Source organism: Schistocerca piceifrons, chromosome 3, assembly GCF_021461385.2.
Source record: "Schistocerca piceifrons isolate TAMUIC-IGC-003096 chromosome 3, iqSchPice1.1, whole genome shotgun sequence".
Taxonomy (NCBI): Eukaryota; Metazoa; Arthropoda; class Insecta; order Orthoptera; family Acrididae; genus Schistocerca; species Schistocerca piceifrons.
Genome location: NC_060140.1, coordinates 37,019,470 through 37,033,568, shown reverse-complemented (window position 1 = coordinate 37,033,568; position 14,099 = coordinate 37,019,470). Strand labels below are relative to the sequence as shown.

The following is a 14,099-nucleotide window of genomic DNA, read 5'->3' as shown; positions in this document are numbered from 1 at the left end:
AGGACCATTTTGGCAAAAAACAACATGGAGGTTGTACCCCACCCACCGTATTCGTCAGATTTGGCACCTTGCGACTTCGCGCTATTCCCAAAACTGAAACTTAATTTGAAAGGCTGTCGGTTTGACACTCTAGAGAGGATTCGAGAAGCATTGCTGGTGATGATAAACGCCCTCAAAGAACAGGACTTCCAGAAAATGTTTGACCAGTGGCAGAAGTGCTGGGACCAGTGTGTACATGCGATGGGAACTACTTTGAAGGTGATAGTGACCATTAGTCCAAAGGTAAGGTTTTCAACAGTGGCAGCACCAGTCCTGAAAATTTTGGATAGCACCTCATATTTCTATTATGGTTGGGATTCTGAACTATCCATTCTAGGTAGTTTCAGAGAAGGCATTTAACAATGCACAGGATTCTTGTTGTGCCCACCACTAACAAAATTATAAGTATCCCAATCAAGCAATGAATGATTAAAGTGTCTTTCAGTGATTACTAGCTCATTACTCACACAAAGTGATGAGTGCTATCGACAAGGAATTTCAAATTGATTCCATATTTCTAGAAAGCTTATGACAATGTACCTGACAAGCAGCTTGTAATCAAATTGATTGCTTATGGAATATTGTCTCAGTTATGTGATTGGATTTGTGATTCACTGTCAGAGAGGTCACTGTTCATAGTAACTGACGGAAAGTCATCGAGTAAACCAGAAGTGATTTCTGACATTCCCCAAGGTAGTTTCACAGGCCCTGTTCTGTTCATTATCTATATAAGTGACGTAGAAAACAATCTGAGTAGCTGTCTTCAGGTTGTTTGCAGATGATGTCATTTATAGTCTAGTAAAGTCACCAGAAGATTGAAACCAATTGCAAAATGATTTAAATAAGATATCTGTATGGTGCAATAATTGACAATTGGTCCTAAATGATGAAAAGTGTGGGATCATGCGCATGAGTGCTTAAAGGAATCCATTAAACTTTTGTTACATGATAAATCAGTCAAATCTGAAGGCCATAAATTCAACTAAATACCTAGGAATTACTGTTACAAACAATTGGAAAGAGCACACAGAAAATGTTGTGGGTAATGTGAACCAAAGTCTGCATTTTATTGGCAGAACATGATGCAACAGATCTGTGAAAGACTGCCTACACTGTGCTTGTCTGTCTTCTTTTGGAGTATTGCCGCATGATGTGAGATCCTTACCAGAGAGGATTAATGGAGTACACCGAGAAAGTTCAGAGAAGGGCAGTACTTTTTGTCCATCAAGAAACAGGGGAGAGTGTCACATACAAGATATAGGATTTGAGGTGGAAATCATTTAAATAAAAGGCATTTTTCATTGCAGCTGTCACCAACTTTCCCTGCAAATGCGAAAATATTTTGTTGATGCCAACCTACATAGGGAGAAACAATGATCATAATAAAATAAGAGAAATCAGATGTCGCTCGGAAACATATAGTTGTTCGTTTTTTCCTCCCGCTGTTCAAGAGTGGAATAATAGTGTGCTATTAGGAAGGTGGTTCGATGATTGCTCTGCCAGACACTTTAGTATGATTTGCAAAGTAACCGTGTAGATGTAGCTTAACGAAGTTAAGTGCACATGAACTGATGTCTTCTGTGAAGTTTTTGGTTACATCAGGAGGTGAATCTGGTGGTAGACAGAAGGAGCCTATTATAATTTTGTGCCTTTCCTTGTTACTGAGTCTTACTTGATCAATCTCTCATACAGCTTAAATTTTTATCTCAATGGATTTGAGTTTCTTGTCTATTGCACCACATCCTATCCATAGCCTTTCGGTTTATGCTTACAGGACGGGTGTCCAGGGGCAGTGTGTTTCGTGGGGTGGAGGAAGTTTTTTGGATTGTGGAAGAAGGAGAAAGTCATCAAGGCCTGGTCAGGGAGTTGCAAGGGTTTAGACTGGTTTTCTAATCCTCCTTGTCAGCCACATCATGACCCAAAATTATTTCACTTTTGAAGGGTAAATCTATAAACAAATCTGTCATATTACCATGGGTACTTGCATAGCACCATCCTATGCCAACTTATTTGTGGCCACATACAGGAAACCATTTCTATCCAGCGAAGATCTAAAACCTCTTGTCTGGTTCAGGTTAATTGATGAGATTTTCATGATGTGGACTTATTGGCAAGGACATTCATTGCTCTTTCCTCCATAACCTCATCACCTACTCCCAAATCCACTTCACCTGGTCCTTCTCAACTCATTGAGCCACCTTTCTTGATATCAAGCTCTTATGTTGCTCCATATATACATCTTTATGGGTCAAGTGCATCGACCACGAACAGGACCTGCACGTCTTTGTGGTTGTGTATGTGGAGGTGTGTACTTTTGCTAGAAAAAGAGCAAGAGCTCGAAAGCTAGTGTGAATGCTGTCTCCTGTTATGTGTTTCTGTGCTCCACGCAACAGTACGCTTTAGGTGACTGGTTGCCTTTCCTTATTTTACATGTAAATAATACTTTTATGAATGAGACATTGAAGAAAATAACTGATTACCAGGTTTCACTAACATTAGTGGTATGCAATTTTAACTCTTATTGAATGCTATTCTGTATAATAATTTTCTTTTCATCTCCTGTCTGTCTCACATTTGTGTAATTTTGAAAGTTAAATTTTGCTTGTGTCATTTCATATGTTTAATACTATGTCAGTTCGTAACATTAAAATTTAAGTCTTAGAGCTTTGACTACTGAAATGAACTTGGATGACCCTGCTTCTTTCCAGAGTGCAAATCTTGAACATCCATATGGCTATAGCAACATGAAGTATGTGGCTTCATTGATATCTGGAGTGGGTATCTTCTGTGTGGGCACGGGCCTTTCTCTGTATCACGGCATTGTTGGCCTACTGCATCCAGAACCTGTGCAGTCTCTATATTGGGTATGCATACTACATGTTACTTATTTCAGTTGCTAGAATAAGTTTTAAGTTTCAGTGACTTGATGTTTTATTAATTTGTGATGCGGGCTTTCTGTGTTGAAGGTACAACCATGTTTGTGTACAGTGCTTGTCACCAGTGACAATTAGCAACAGTTGTCCAAAATGGTTGACTAAGCGAGAGGTTGCAGTGGCGAGACACGGGAAGGTGGTAGTCAAATCCCTGTCTGAATATCCGAATTTTTCGTTTCCCCAAATTACTTAACGCAGGTGCCTGTATGGGACCTTTGAAAAGAACATAGTCTGTTTTCTTCCTTATCCTTTCCCAATCTGAACATCGGCTTCATCTCTGATGCTCTTGTCGGCGACAGATGTTAAACCCCAATCTTCTTCCCACAGCATTTGATGCGCCTTTTTGAATAAAATTGCTTGAATATGATTTAGGACCTACTAGGTCTCTGTCCAGAGAGTTAGAGAGCTTCACGTTATTACCACAGATCCTGTTGGTCTGAATTAAGTGGACATTAACCTTCTTTTGAATATAATTATTCCAAAGCTTTTGAACTTTAATTTCTCATAAAATATCCTACTGTTTTCTTTATGATTTTGCTCAAATACTACATGCATAAGAATTTAATTAACAATAATAATTGAGTCCATAATATTGTAGTGTCAACAGTGTGTTGGGGTCTTCAGTTCAAAAACTGGCCTCCCTGCGGGTTCGGGGTTAAGAATAGGCCCGCGGTATTCCTGCCTGTTGTAAGAGGCGACTAAAAGGAGTCTCAAACGTTTCGGCCCTTACGTGATGGTCCCCTCTTGGGTTTGACCACCATATTTCAAAATTATTCCGAAGAGCCAGCCAATTGGGGAAGGGTGCCTTACTTGGTACATTGTGTCCATCGCGCATCGAGACCTTTAGCGAGCTTATTCGTCGTCGCATTGCAGGCCCGATCGCTCTCCATCTATTGGGCGAAGATACATTTCTGGGTGCGATTTGCACTCTGCAGTGTCCCTTTCTACGCTGATGACGACCATGGACCACTTGCCACCTCATATCCAGCACGGTAGCCAGTCCGTTGTGGTGGGGCCACCATGTACCCTGTTGGTTGTAGCCCCCAGACAACACAGGGATCGCTCTACTGATGTGTGCGCCGTTAACGCCCCACGTATGCCAAGGAGTAGGTGCCCGTCTCCCTGGGGCATCAGGACTCCCAGCAATGGCCATCATGCCAGGTGGCCCTTGCTGAGGCTGGGTGGCGTCCGTGGGGAGGGCCCTTGGTCGGAATAGGTGGCATGAGGGTGGATGACATGCAATGAAGCGTGGCACATCTTCTCTTGCTGTTGGCCAGCCACCAGCAGTCTCTAAGTGTTCGAAGGCTCACTTTAATGCAAACATCTATGACCCCAAATTGTTACCCTCCCTGGCCACACCATGGGAGGAACGAAAGGCTATGAATGATAGTTAGACATATTTGCCCTGGTATCTAGTCTGTACGGGAGCTGATGAGGAATCCTTTGTGTCCATGAAGCCTCAGTTCTTTGTAGAGCATTAAGAGGACAAGCTTGGGGAGGTGGAGGGCTTGTCAAAAATGCAGTCCGGGTCAGTCTTGATAAAAACAGCATCCTCTGCCCAGTCATGGGCATTACTCTATTGTAAGAAGCTGGGAGATGTTTCTGTTACCATCACACCCCATAAAAGCTTAAATATGGTCCAGTGCATTAACTTCCACAGGGATCTTTTACAGTCTGATGACTAGCTGTGCACCCACTTAGAGTGATGAGGTGTCCATTTCGTCCGGCGCGTCCACCGGTGTCCGAGGGATAATCAGGTTGCCACTGGTGCCTTCATCTTGGCCTTCGAGGGTGACACATTACCCGAGAAGGTGAAGGTGATGGTCTACCGCTGTGATTTCAAGCCATATATGCCTCCCCCAGTGCAGTACTTTAAATGCTGGAAGTTCGGCCATATGTCTTCCCGCTGTGCTTCCACCCTCATATGTCGCAATTGTGGTCGTCTATCCCATCTCGATACTCCATGTGCCTCACCTCCCATCTGTGTCAGCCGCGGAGAGCACCATTCCCCTTGCTCGCTGGACTGTAAGATTCTATAGAAGGAAAGGAAAATAATGGAATACAAGATCCTGGACGGCCCGACCTGCACTGAGGCTAAACAGAAATTTGAATGGTTTCATCCTGTGTGCATGACCTCACCTTATGCCATCACTATCACTCCTGTTACAGCTTTACAGCTCCATCCGTTGCACCACATACAGTCAGCTCATTGAGCCGAAGGACCACACCTGCTCCCTTGATGGTGGGGGGGCACTTCCCTCCCTGTTGCTCCTGCACCACCTACCTCGGGAGAAGCAGCCCCCCCACTGCCCCCCCCCCCCTCCCTTTTCCACCATCGGGGACACCAGTCCCCACTTCTGTCTAAGCCAGAGAAGCATTAAGTCTTCTTCGGCTTCTCTCGCTAGTAAGGGATCCCTTGGGCCACTCCTTTCCCAGGTTCCTACCAGTGGCAAACCAACCAGACACCTGCCAGGGGATGAAGAATCCCCAGGCAGATGGTCATAGGGCTTCGCGGTCCTCTTCAGCCCCGGAGACTGAATCAAAGAAGCCCTCCCAGCAAGGGCAACCCAAGGACCCCTAAGACCAAGGAAATTGCAGTGGCACCCACTCCACGGCTACCTACAAGCACTGTGTCTGAGGATGGGGTGGAGATTCTGGCGTCCGCTGAGGACCTAGATCTCGGCGGTCCCTCAGACATGATGGATGTCGCTCCCATCGGTACAGCAGGTCACTCAGTGGCATAATCTGCCTCCTCGGTTCCTTCACGCTTTCTCGGCCATGGACAATGTCATCCTCCAGTGGAACTGCAGTGGTTTTTTCCACCATCTTGCTGAGCTCCAACAACTTCTCAGTCTTCAACCCCTACAGGAAACTTGGTTTTCCTCCGTGGCTATCGGGGTTATAAGAACCAGGCAGTTTATGAGAGGGTTTCTGGAGGCAACTGGAGGGTGATAGTGTCTGCAGTCTCTATCTTCCACTGGATGGTGATGTCTTGCAGCATGTCTTGGCTGCACTGATAGCCCAACTGCCACCACCTATTCTGTTACTGGGCAACTTTAACGCCCATAAACTTCTGTGGGGTGGATCTGTGGCAACAGGTCGAGGCAGCATTGTTGAGCAAGTATTGGCGCAGCTCGACCTTTCAGTTTTAAATAATGTTGCCTTCACACATTTCTGTGTGGCGCATGGCACGAACTCAGCCATCTACCTTTCGATTTGCAGCCCTAGCCTATTACCATCTGTTCAATGGAGTGTGCATGACGACTTATGCGGTAGTGATCACTTTCCGATGTTTCTGTCACTGCCACAGCGTCACTCTTCTGTAAGCTTGTGCAGATGGGCTATGAATAAGGATGACTGGGACTTGTTCACCTCCATTGCCACTACTTAGCCTCTTTCCAATGACGCCATTGACACGGTGGGTCACTCGGTCACCACTGGCACCGTTACTGCCGCAGAATCTACCATACCCTGTTCTTCTGGTTCTCCTAGGTGGAGGATTGTGCCTTGCTGGTCGTCCAAGATCGCTGAGGTGAATAAAGATCACAGGCGGGCACTCCAGCATCACTAGTGACATCCTTCATAGGAACACCTCATCGTCTTTAAACGGCTCCATGCGCAGGCCCGCTGCATCATTCTCCAACGCAAGCAGGTGTGCTGGGAAAGGTATGACTCCACCATTGGCCTCCGTACCTCTCCATCGTAAGTTAGGGCCAAGATTAGGCGACTCTATGGCTATCAGCAAGGGGAAACTACAGCTGTAATTTTTCCCGAGGGCATGCAGCTTTACTGTATGGTTAAATAAAGATGGCGTCCTCTTGGGTAAAATATTCCGGAGGTAAAATAGTCCCCCATTTGGATCTCCGGGCGGGGACTACTCAGGGGGACGTCGTTATCAGGAGAAAGAAAACTGGCGTTCTATGGATCGGAGCGTGGAATGCCCGATCCCTTAATCGGGCAGGTAGGTTAGAAAATTTAGAAAGGGAAATGGATAGGTTAAAGTTAGATATAGTGGGAATTAGTGAAGTTCGGTGTCAGGAGGAACAAGACTTTTTGTCAGGTGAATACAGGGTTATAAATACAAAATCAAATAGGGGTAATGCAGAAGTAGGTTTAATAATGAATAAAAAATAGGAGTGCGGGTAAGCTACTACAAATAGCATAGTGAACGCGTTATTGTGGCCAAGATAGACACGAAGCCCATGCCTACTATGGTAGTTCAAGTTTATATGCCAACTGGCTCTGCAGATGACGAAGAAATTGATGAAATGTATGATGAGATAAAAGCAATTATTCAGGTAATGAAGGGAGACGAAAATTTAATAGTCATGGGTGACTGGAATTCAACAGTAGGAAAAGGGAGACAAGGAAACATAGTGGGTGAATATGGATTGGGGGAGAGAAATGAAAGAGGAAACCTTCTGGTAGAATTTTGCACAGAGCATAACTTAATCATAGCTAACACTTGGTTCAAGAATCATAAAGAAGGTTGTATACATGGAAGAATCCTGGAGATACTAGAAGGTATCAGATAGATTATATAATGGTAAGACAGAGATTTAGGAACCAGGTTTTAAATTGTAAGACATTTCCAGGGGCAGATGTGGACCCTGACCACAATCTATTGGTTATGAACTGTAGATTAAAACTGAAGAAACTGCAAAAAGGTGGGGTTTTAAGGAGATAGGACGTGGATAAACTGAAAGAACCAGAGCTTGTACAGAGTTCCAGGGAGAGCATAAGGGAACAATTGACAGGAATGGGGGAAAGAAATACAATAGAAGAAGGGATGAAGCAGTGAAGGCAGCAGATGATCAAGTAGGTAAAAAGACAAGGGGTAGTAGAAATCCTTGGGTAACAGAAGAAATACTGAATTTAATTGGTGAAAGGAGAAAATATAAAAACGCAGTAAATGAAGCAGGCAAAAAGGAATACAAACGTCTCAAAAATGAGATCGATAGGAAGTGCAAAATGGCCAAGCAGGGATGGCTAGAGGACAAACGTAAGGATGTAGAGGCTTATCTCACTAGGGGTAAGATAGATACTGCCTACAGGAAAATTAGAGAGACCTTTGGAGAAAAGAGAACCACTTGTATGAATATCAAGAGCTCAGATGGAAACCCAGTTCTAAGCAAAGAAGGGAAAGCAGAAAAGTGGAAGGAGTATATAGATGGTCTATACAAGGGCGATGTACTTGAGGACAATATTATGGAAATGGAAGAGGATGTAGATGAAGATGAAATGGGAGATACGATACTGCATGAAGAGTTTGACATTGCACTGAAAGACCTGAGTCGAAACAAGGCCCCGGGAGTAGACAACATTCCATTAGAACTAGTGACGGCCTTGGGAGAGCCAGACCTGACAAAACTCTACCATCTGGTGAGCAAGATGTATGAGACAGGTGAAATATCCTCAGACTTCAAGAAGAATATAATAATTGCAATTCCAAAGAAAGCAGGTGTTGACAGATGTGAAAATTACCAAACTATCAGTTTAATAATTCACAGCTGCAAAATACTAACGTGAATTCTTTACAGGTGAATGGAAAAACTGGTAGAAGCCGACCTTGGGGAAGATCAGTTTGGATTCCGCAGAAATGTTGGAACCCGTGAGGCAGTACTGACCCTACGACTTATCTTAGCAAATAGATTAAGGAAAGGCGAACTTACATTTCTAGCATTTGTAGACTTAGAGAAAGCTTTTGACAATGTTGGCTGGAATACTCTCTTTCAAATTCTGAAGGTGGCATCGGTAAAATACAGGGAGCGAAAGGCTATTTACAATTTGTACAGAAACCAGATGGCAGTTACAAGAGTCGAGGGGCATGAAAGGGAAGCAGCGGTTGGGAAGGGAGTGAGACAGGTTTGTAGCCTTTCCCCAATGTTATTCAATCTGTATATTGAGCAAGCAGTAAAGGAAACAAAAGAAAAGTTTGGAGTAGGTATTAAAATCCATGGAGAAGAAATAAAAATGTTGAGGTTCGGCGATGACATTGTAATTCTGTCAGAGACAGCAAAGGACTTGGAAGAGCAGCTGAACGGAATGGACAGTGTCTTGAAAGGAGGATATGAGATGAACATAAACAAAAGCAAAACGAGGATAATGGAATGTAGTCGAATTAAGTCGGGTGATGCTGAGGGAATTAGATTAGGAAATGAGACACTTACAGTAGTAAAGGAGTTTTGCTATTTGGGGAGCAAAATAACTGATGATGGTCGAAATATAGAGGATATAAAATGTAGAGTGGCAATGGCAAGGAAAACGTTTCTGAAGAAGAGAAATTTGTTAACATCGAGTATAGATTTAAGTGTTAGGAAGTCGTTTCTGAAAGTATTTGTATGTAGTGTAGCCATGTATGGAAGTGAAATATGGACGATAAATAGTTTAGACAAGAAGAGAATAGAAGCTTTCGAAATGTGGTGCTACAGAAGAATGCTGAAGATTAGATGGGTAGATCACATAACTAATGAGGAGGTATTGAATAGAATTGGGGAGAAGAGGAGTTTGTGGCACAACTTGACAAGAAGGGTCCGGTTGGTAGGACATGTTCTGAGGCATGAAGGCATCACAAATTTAGCATTGGAGGCCAGCGTGGAGGGTAAAAATCGTAGAGGGAGACCAAGAGATGAATACACTAAGCAGATTCAGAAGGATGTAGGTTGCAGTAAGTACTGGGAGATGAAGAAGCTTGCACAGGATAGAGTAGGATGGAGAGCTGCATCAAACCAGCCTCAGGACTGAAGACAACAACAACAACAACAACAACAACATGGCTATCAGACTCCCGCCAGTGTACCTGCACTTTCACTGAATGGAGCAGTCCGTACTGCCTCCAACACAATTGCATACTGCTTAGCGGAACATTTTGCTCAGAGTTTCACTTCAGTGTATTATCCACTGGCCTTCCCCTCCCTGAAAGAGTGGCTGGAACATCGGAGCTTTTCATTTCACACGTGCCACCCTGAATCGTACAATGATTTGTTCAGTGAGTGGTAATTCAAAAGTGCCCTAGCCACGTGCCCTAATACTGCTCCCGGGCCAGTTACCATCCACTGTCAGATGCTCAAATACCTCGCAGTGGACTGCCAGTGACGCCTCATAGACCTTTTCATCCGTATCTGGGTTGAGGGTGAGTACTCGTCACAATGGCGGGAAAGCGTCGTAATTCCCGTGTTGAAACGTGGCAAGAACCCACTGGAGGTGGACAGCTACCACCCCATTAGCCTCACCAACGTTCCTTGCAAGTTGCTTGAACACATGGTGAGCCGGAGGTTGAGTTGCCTAGTTGAGCCTCAGGGCCTTTTAGCACCGTCTGAGGGTGGGTTCCATAAGGGTCGCTCTGCCGCCGATGATCTGGTGTGCCTGGAGTCTGCCGTCATTACAGCCTTTGCCTGCCATCAGCATCTGGTTGCCGTCTTTTTTGACATGCGGAAGGCACATGATACGACATGGCGACATCACATCATCTCCGTGCTTCATGGTTGGCGTCTTCGGGCTGCGCTCCGGATTTTCATACAAAATTTTCGGTTGCTTTGTTCCTTCCATGTGCAAGTTGCGGCCTCCCATAGTTCCTCCCGAGTTCACGAGAATGGGGTACCGCAAGGCTCTGTCTTAAGTGTCTGCATCTTTTTGATTGCAATTAATGGGCTTGCTGTGGCAGTGGGAACGTGTGTGTCAGCTTCCTTGTATGCTGACGACTTCTGCCTATACTTCAGCTCCACTGGCATTGCAGTTGCTGAACGGCAGCTGCAGGGCGCTATCTGTAAGGCGCAGTCTGGGGCTGTCGCGCATGTCTTCCAGTTTTCGGCTGCCAAGACCTGCGTCATGCATTTCTGCCGGCGACGCACTATTCACCCTGAGCCACGGCTTTTTTTGACGGCTGTGGTGGAGACGCATCCGTTTTTGGGATTAGTCTTTGATACCCAGTTGACTTGACTTCCTCATATTCGGCAGCTTAAAGAAACGTGCTGGCGGCATCTTAACGCTCTTCCTTGCTTGAGTCACACCAGCTGGTGTGCTGCTCGGTTTACCCTTCTACGGCTGTACCAGACATTAATTCAGTCCAATCTAGGTTATGGGAGCCTGGCATATGGTTCAGCATTCCCTTCTGCATTGCAGTTGCTGGACCCCATCCTGCACAGCGGGATCAGAGACTCGCCACTGGAGCTTTCCGGACAAGCCCTGTCAACCACATATTTGTGGAGGCAGCTGTCCCTCCATTGCAGTTCCATTTCCAGCGATTACTGGCAGCTTATGCTAGACACATTTGTAGCTTGCCAGGGCTTCCCATTTATCGTCTCCTGTTCCCTCAGTTGGTCGTCCATCTTCCGGAACGGCGACTCTGGTCAGGGTGTATGATTGTGGCTTGCGTCATAGCTCTTCTCTCTGGGCTTGAGGTTTTCCGCCTACCACCTCTTTTTTGGGCCCCTCTGTGTACACCCGTGGTGTGTGCCTCGCCGATGCCTTCGGCTCGATTTGGCACAGGGCCTGAAGGACTCAGTCCCTCATGAGGCCCTCTGCCACCACTTTCTTTCAATCCTTGCCGTGTTTCAAGCCTCTGATGTTGTCTGTACTGACAGTTCGATGGTTGCTGGTCGTGTCGGTTATGCTCTTAGTCTGGGGGACCATTATCAACAGCGCTCGTTGCCGGCTGGCTGCAGTGTTTTCACTGCCGAGCTGGTGCCATCTCTCGCGCCCTAGAGTATATCCGCTCCTGCTCAGGTGAGTCGTTCATTATCTGTTGTGACCCCCTGAGCGGTTTACGAGCTATTGACCAGTGTTTCTCTCGCTCTCGTCTGGGCTCTGTGGTCTTTGTGTAGAACCCGGGTCATGTCGGCATCCCGGGAAATTAACGTGTTAACACGCTGGCTAAACAGGCTGTCAATGCACCAGGCTTGGAGATTGGCCTTTAGGAGAGTTCAGTTTTGCGGCAGAAGGTACTTTGCACCTGGGGTGAAGAATGGCGCACCCTTCCTTCACCCAACTTACTTTGGGCCATCAAGGAGGCTACCGGTGCTTGGTGCTCCTCCTTGCGGGTCTCTCGCAAGGGGCCTGTTTTCCTCTGCCGGCTGTGCATTGGCCACAGCCACACCTGGATGATGCACAGCTATTTATTGTGCCGCGAGGACCCACCTTTATGCGGCTGCAGGCCAGCTTTGATGGTGGTCCACATCTGTTGGACTGCCTGCTTTTAACTCCGCCCAGGCAGACGTTTGCGCTGCCTGATACGCTTCCTCCACTTTTATCAGATGATGTTGCAATGGCAGGTTTAGTTTTGAGTTTTATTCATGCATGGGGTTTGTATCGCTTGATTAAGCGTTTGTCATTTTTTACCTTTGGCGTACGATTTTAGACTGGGATTTTTAGTGTGTTTCTTGGTGGTTGGCTTTTCCTTTTTTTGTTTCTATGGTCGGCCAACCGCTGTCATACTCTGTGTGATTTTAATTCCTTTTGTACGGTCTCTGTCTGTGTCTTTCTTGTCCTGTGTTGTCTCTTGTCATCTCCATTGTTTGTTTTTATTCTTTGGGGGTGCTGAAAGTTTGTGGAAAAAGGGACCAATGGCTCTAGTAGTCTGGTCCCTTCAATCTCACAACCCAACCAATCAAAAACTGGATTGACAACTCTCGAAGCTAGATTATATTGGGCAAGACTCATCATCTGTTCATAGCTGCTGCAAGTTACATAGTGATTTCTCGTATTTTATTATGATGGTAATTTGTCTCTATGTAGGTGGGAGTCAACAAAACTTATTCACATTCAGAGGAAAAAGTTCTAGATCGAAGTTTTGTGAAAGGATCATGCCACAACGAAAAATACTTATTTCTTTAGTAATTGCCACCCATCCCTGCATATTATATCTCTCTCTCCAACATTTCACTGGAATACGAAATGAGCTGCCCTTGTTTAATGTCCTCCATCAGTCCTATCTGATAAGGATTGCATACTGCACAGCAGTGGTCAGAAAGTGGATGAACAAGAGTAGTGCAAGTACTCTCTTTACTAGAATTGTTACATCTTCTAAGTGTTGTGCTTTGGGTCATCTTTCCCACAACATTTACAGTGTGTTGGTTCCAGTTGAAGTGGTTTCTAGTTGTACTCTGTAGATATTTATTTGATTTGACAACTCATAAATTAGTATTATTTATTGTGTATTGTGTGTCCTTTTAGTACCCAAGTGGAGAAGTGGAGGACCTTATACTTCTTATTGTTCAGGGTCAGTTGCCACATTTCCCACTTTACAGATACCTTGCCTAAATTATTTTGTAACTTGTATTGATATTTTGATGACTTTACTAGACGCTAAATGAGAGAATTATCTGCAAATATAGCTACATCTCTGTTTGAAGGATTCGTACAATCCACTTCATATGTTGCTTCACATTGTACCTGTCTTTCCACAGAGCTCTGCTGCTCACTGCTAGATGGCACTGATGCCATTTTTCTCAGCACTGTACAGTAGTGATGGCGCTGAAAAGGAAAAAAAAGAGGTGGTTGAGCATTAGTTCCCACTCCTGTATAGCCTAAAGGATAAAACATTGATTTCCTACTGTAATTTTTTGTGTGTGAATTTAGTGCAGTAAAACACACGCTGATTGTGACTTAATTTGCAAATCCCTCTCACAGAAGACCAAGGAAAACAAAAGTTACTTATGGGGTAGAAATATCTGCAGTGATGCAACTGTTTACCATTGCATTAATAATTTATATCTACATACAGTAAAACCCCCTTTATACAGTTTTCAGCAGACTGACCCAAAAAAGTGTGAAATGCAGGAAAATGTAAAATACCGGAAAGCATAGGAAACACAACAAGCAAAAATGAATAAATTACTCTTAATGTCATTCTCTTTATATTGCTCAGAATATGAAAGTAAAAAAATCTGAAATAATTAATTGCTTTTGTTTCTTTCTAATGGCAATTAACTCCACTCTTTTGTGAAACCACATTAAAAAGATATTCGTGTTCTAATGTGAGAATGATGGATAGTCAGTATAAAGTTATGGTAAATAAAACTTGTGTACAATATTGGTTAAAACATTGAAAGTGGCAGTCATAGTAAACAGAGAACAGTAGGCATGAAATCTCCAGCTTGTTGCTGACGAGGATGTTACTTGGTTCAGCGA

At 44.5% G+C, this 14,099-nt stretch overlaps 1 protein-coding gene across 2 annotated transcripts in view; it reads left to right on the top strand.

Annotated features, from left to right (window-relative positions):
• The window catches only part of LOC124789474 (zinc transporter 9), a 208,305-nt gene that overhangs the window by 73,471 nt on the left and 120,735 nt on the right, over positions 1 to 14,099 (top strand). For both annotated transcript variants that reach the window (XM_047256843.1, XM_047256842.1), the window contains one exon: positions 2,748 to 2,903. In XM_047256843.1, coding sequence (XP_047112799.1) covers positions 2,748 to 2,903 — 156 coding nt within the window. The remainder of the gene's footprint in view (positions 1 to 2,747; positions 2,904 to 14,099) is intronic.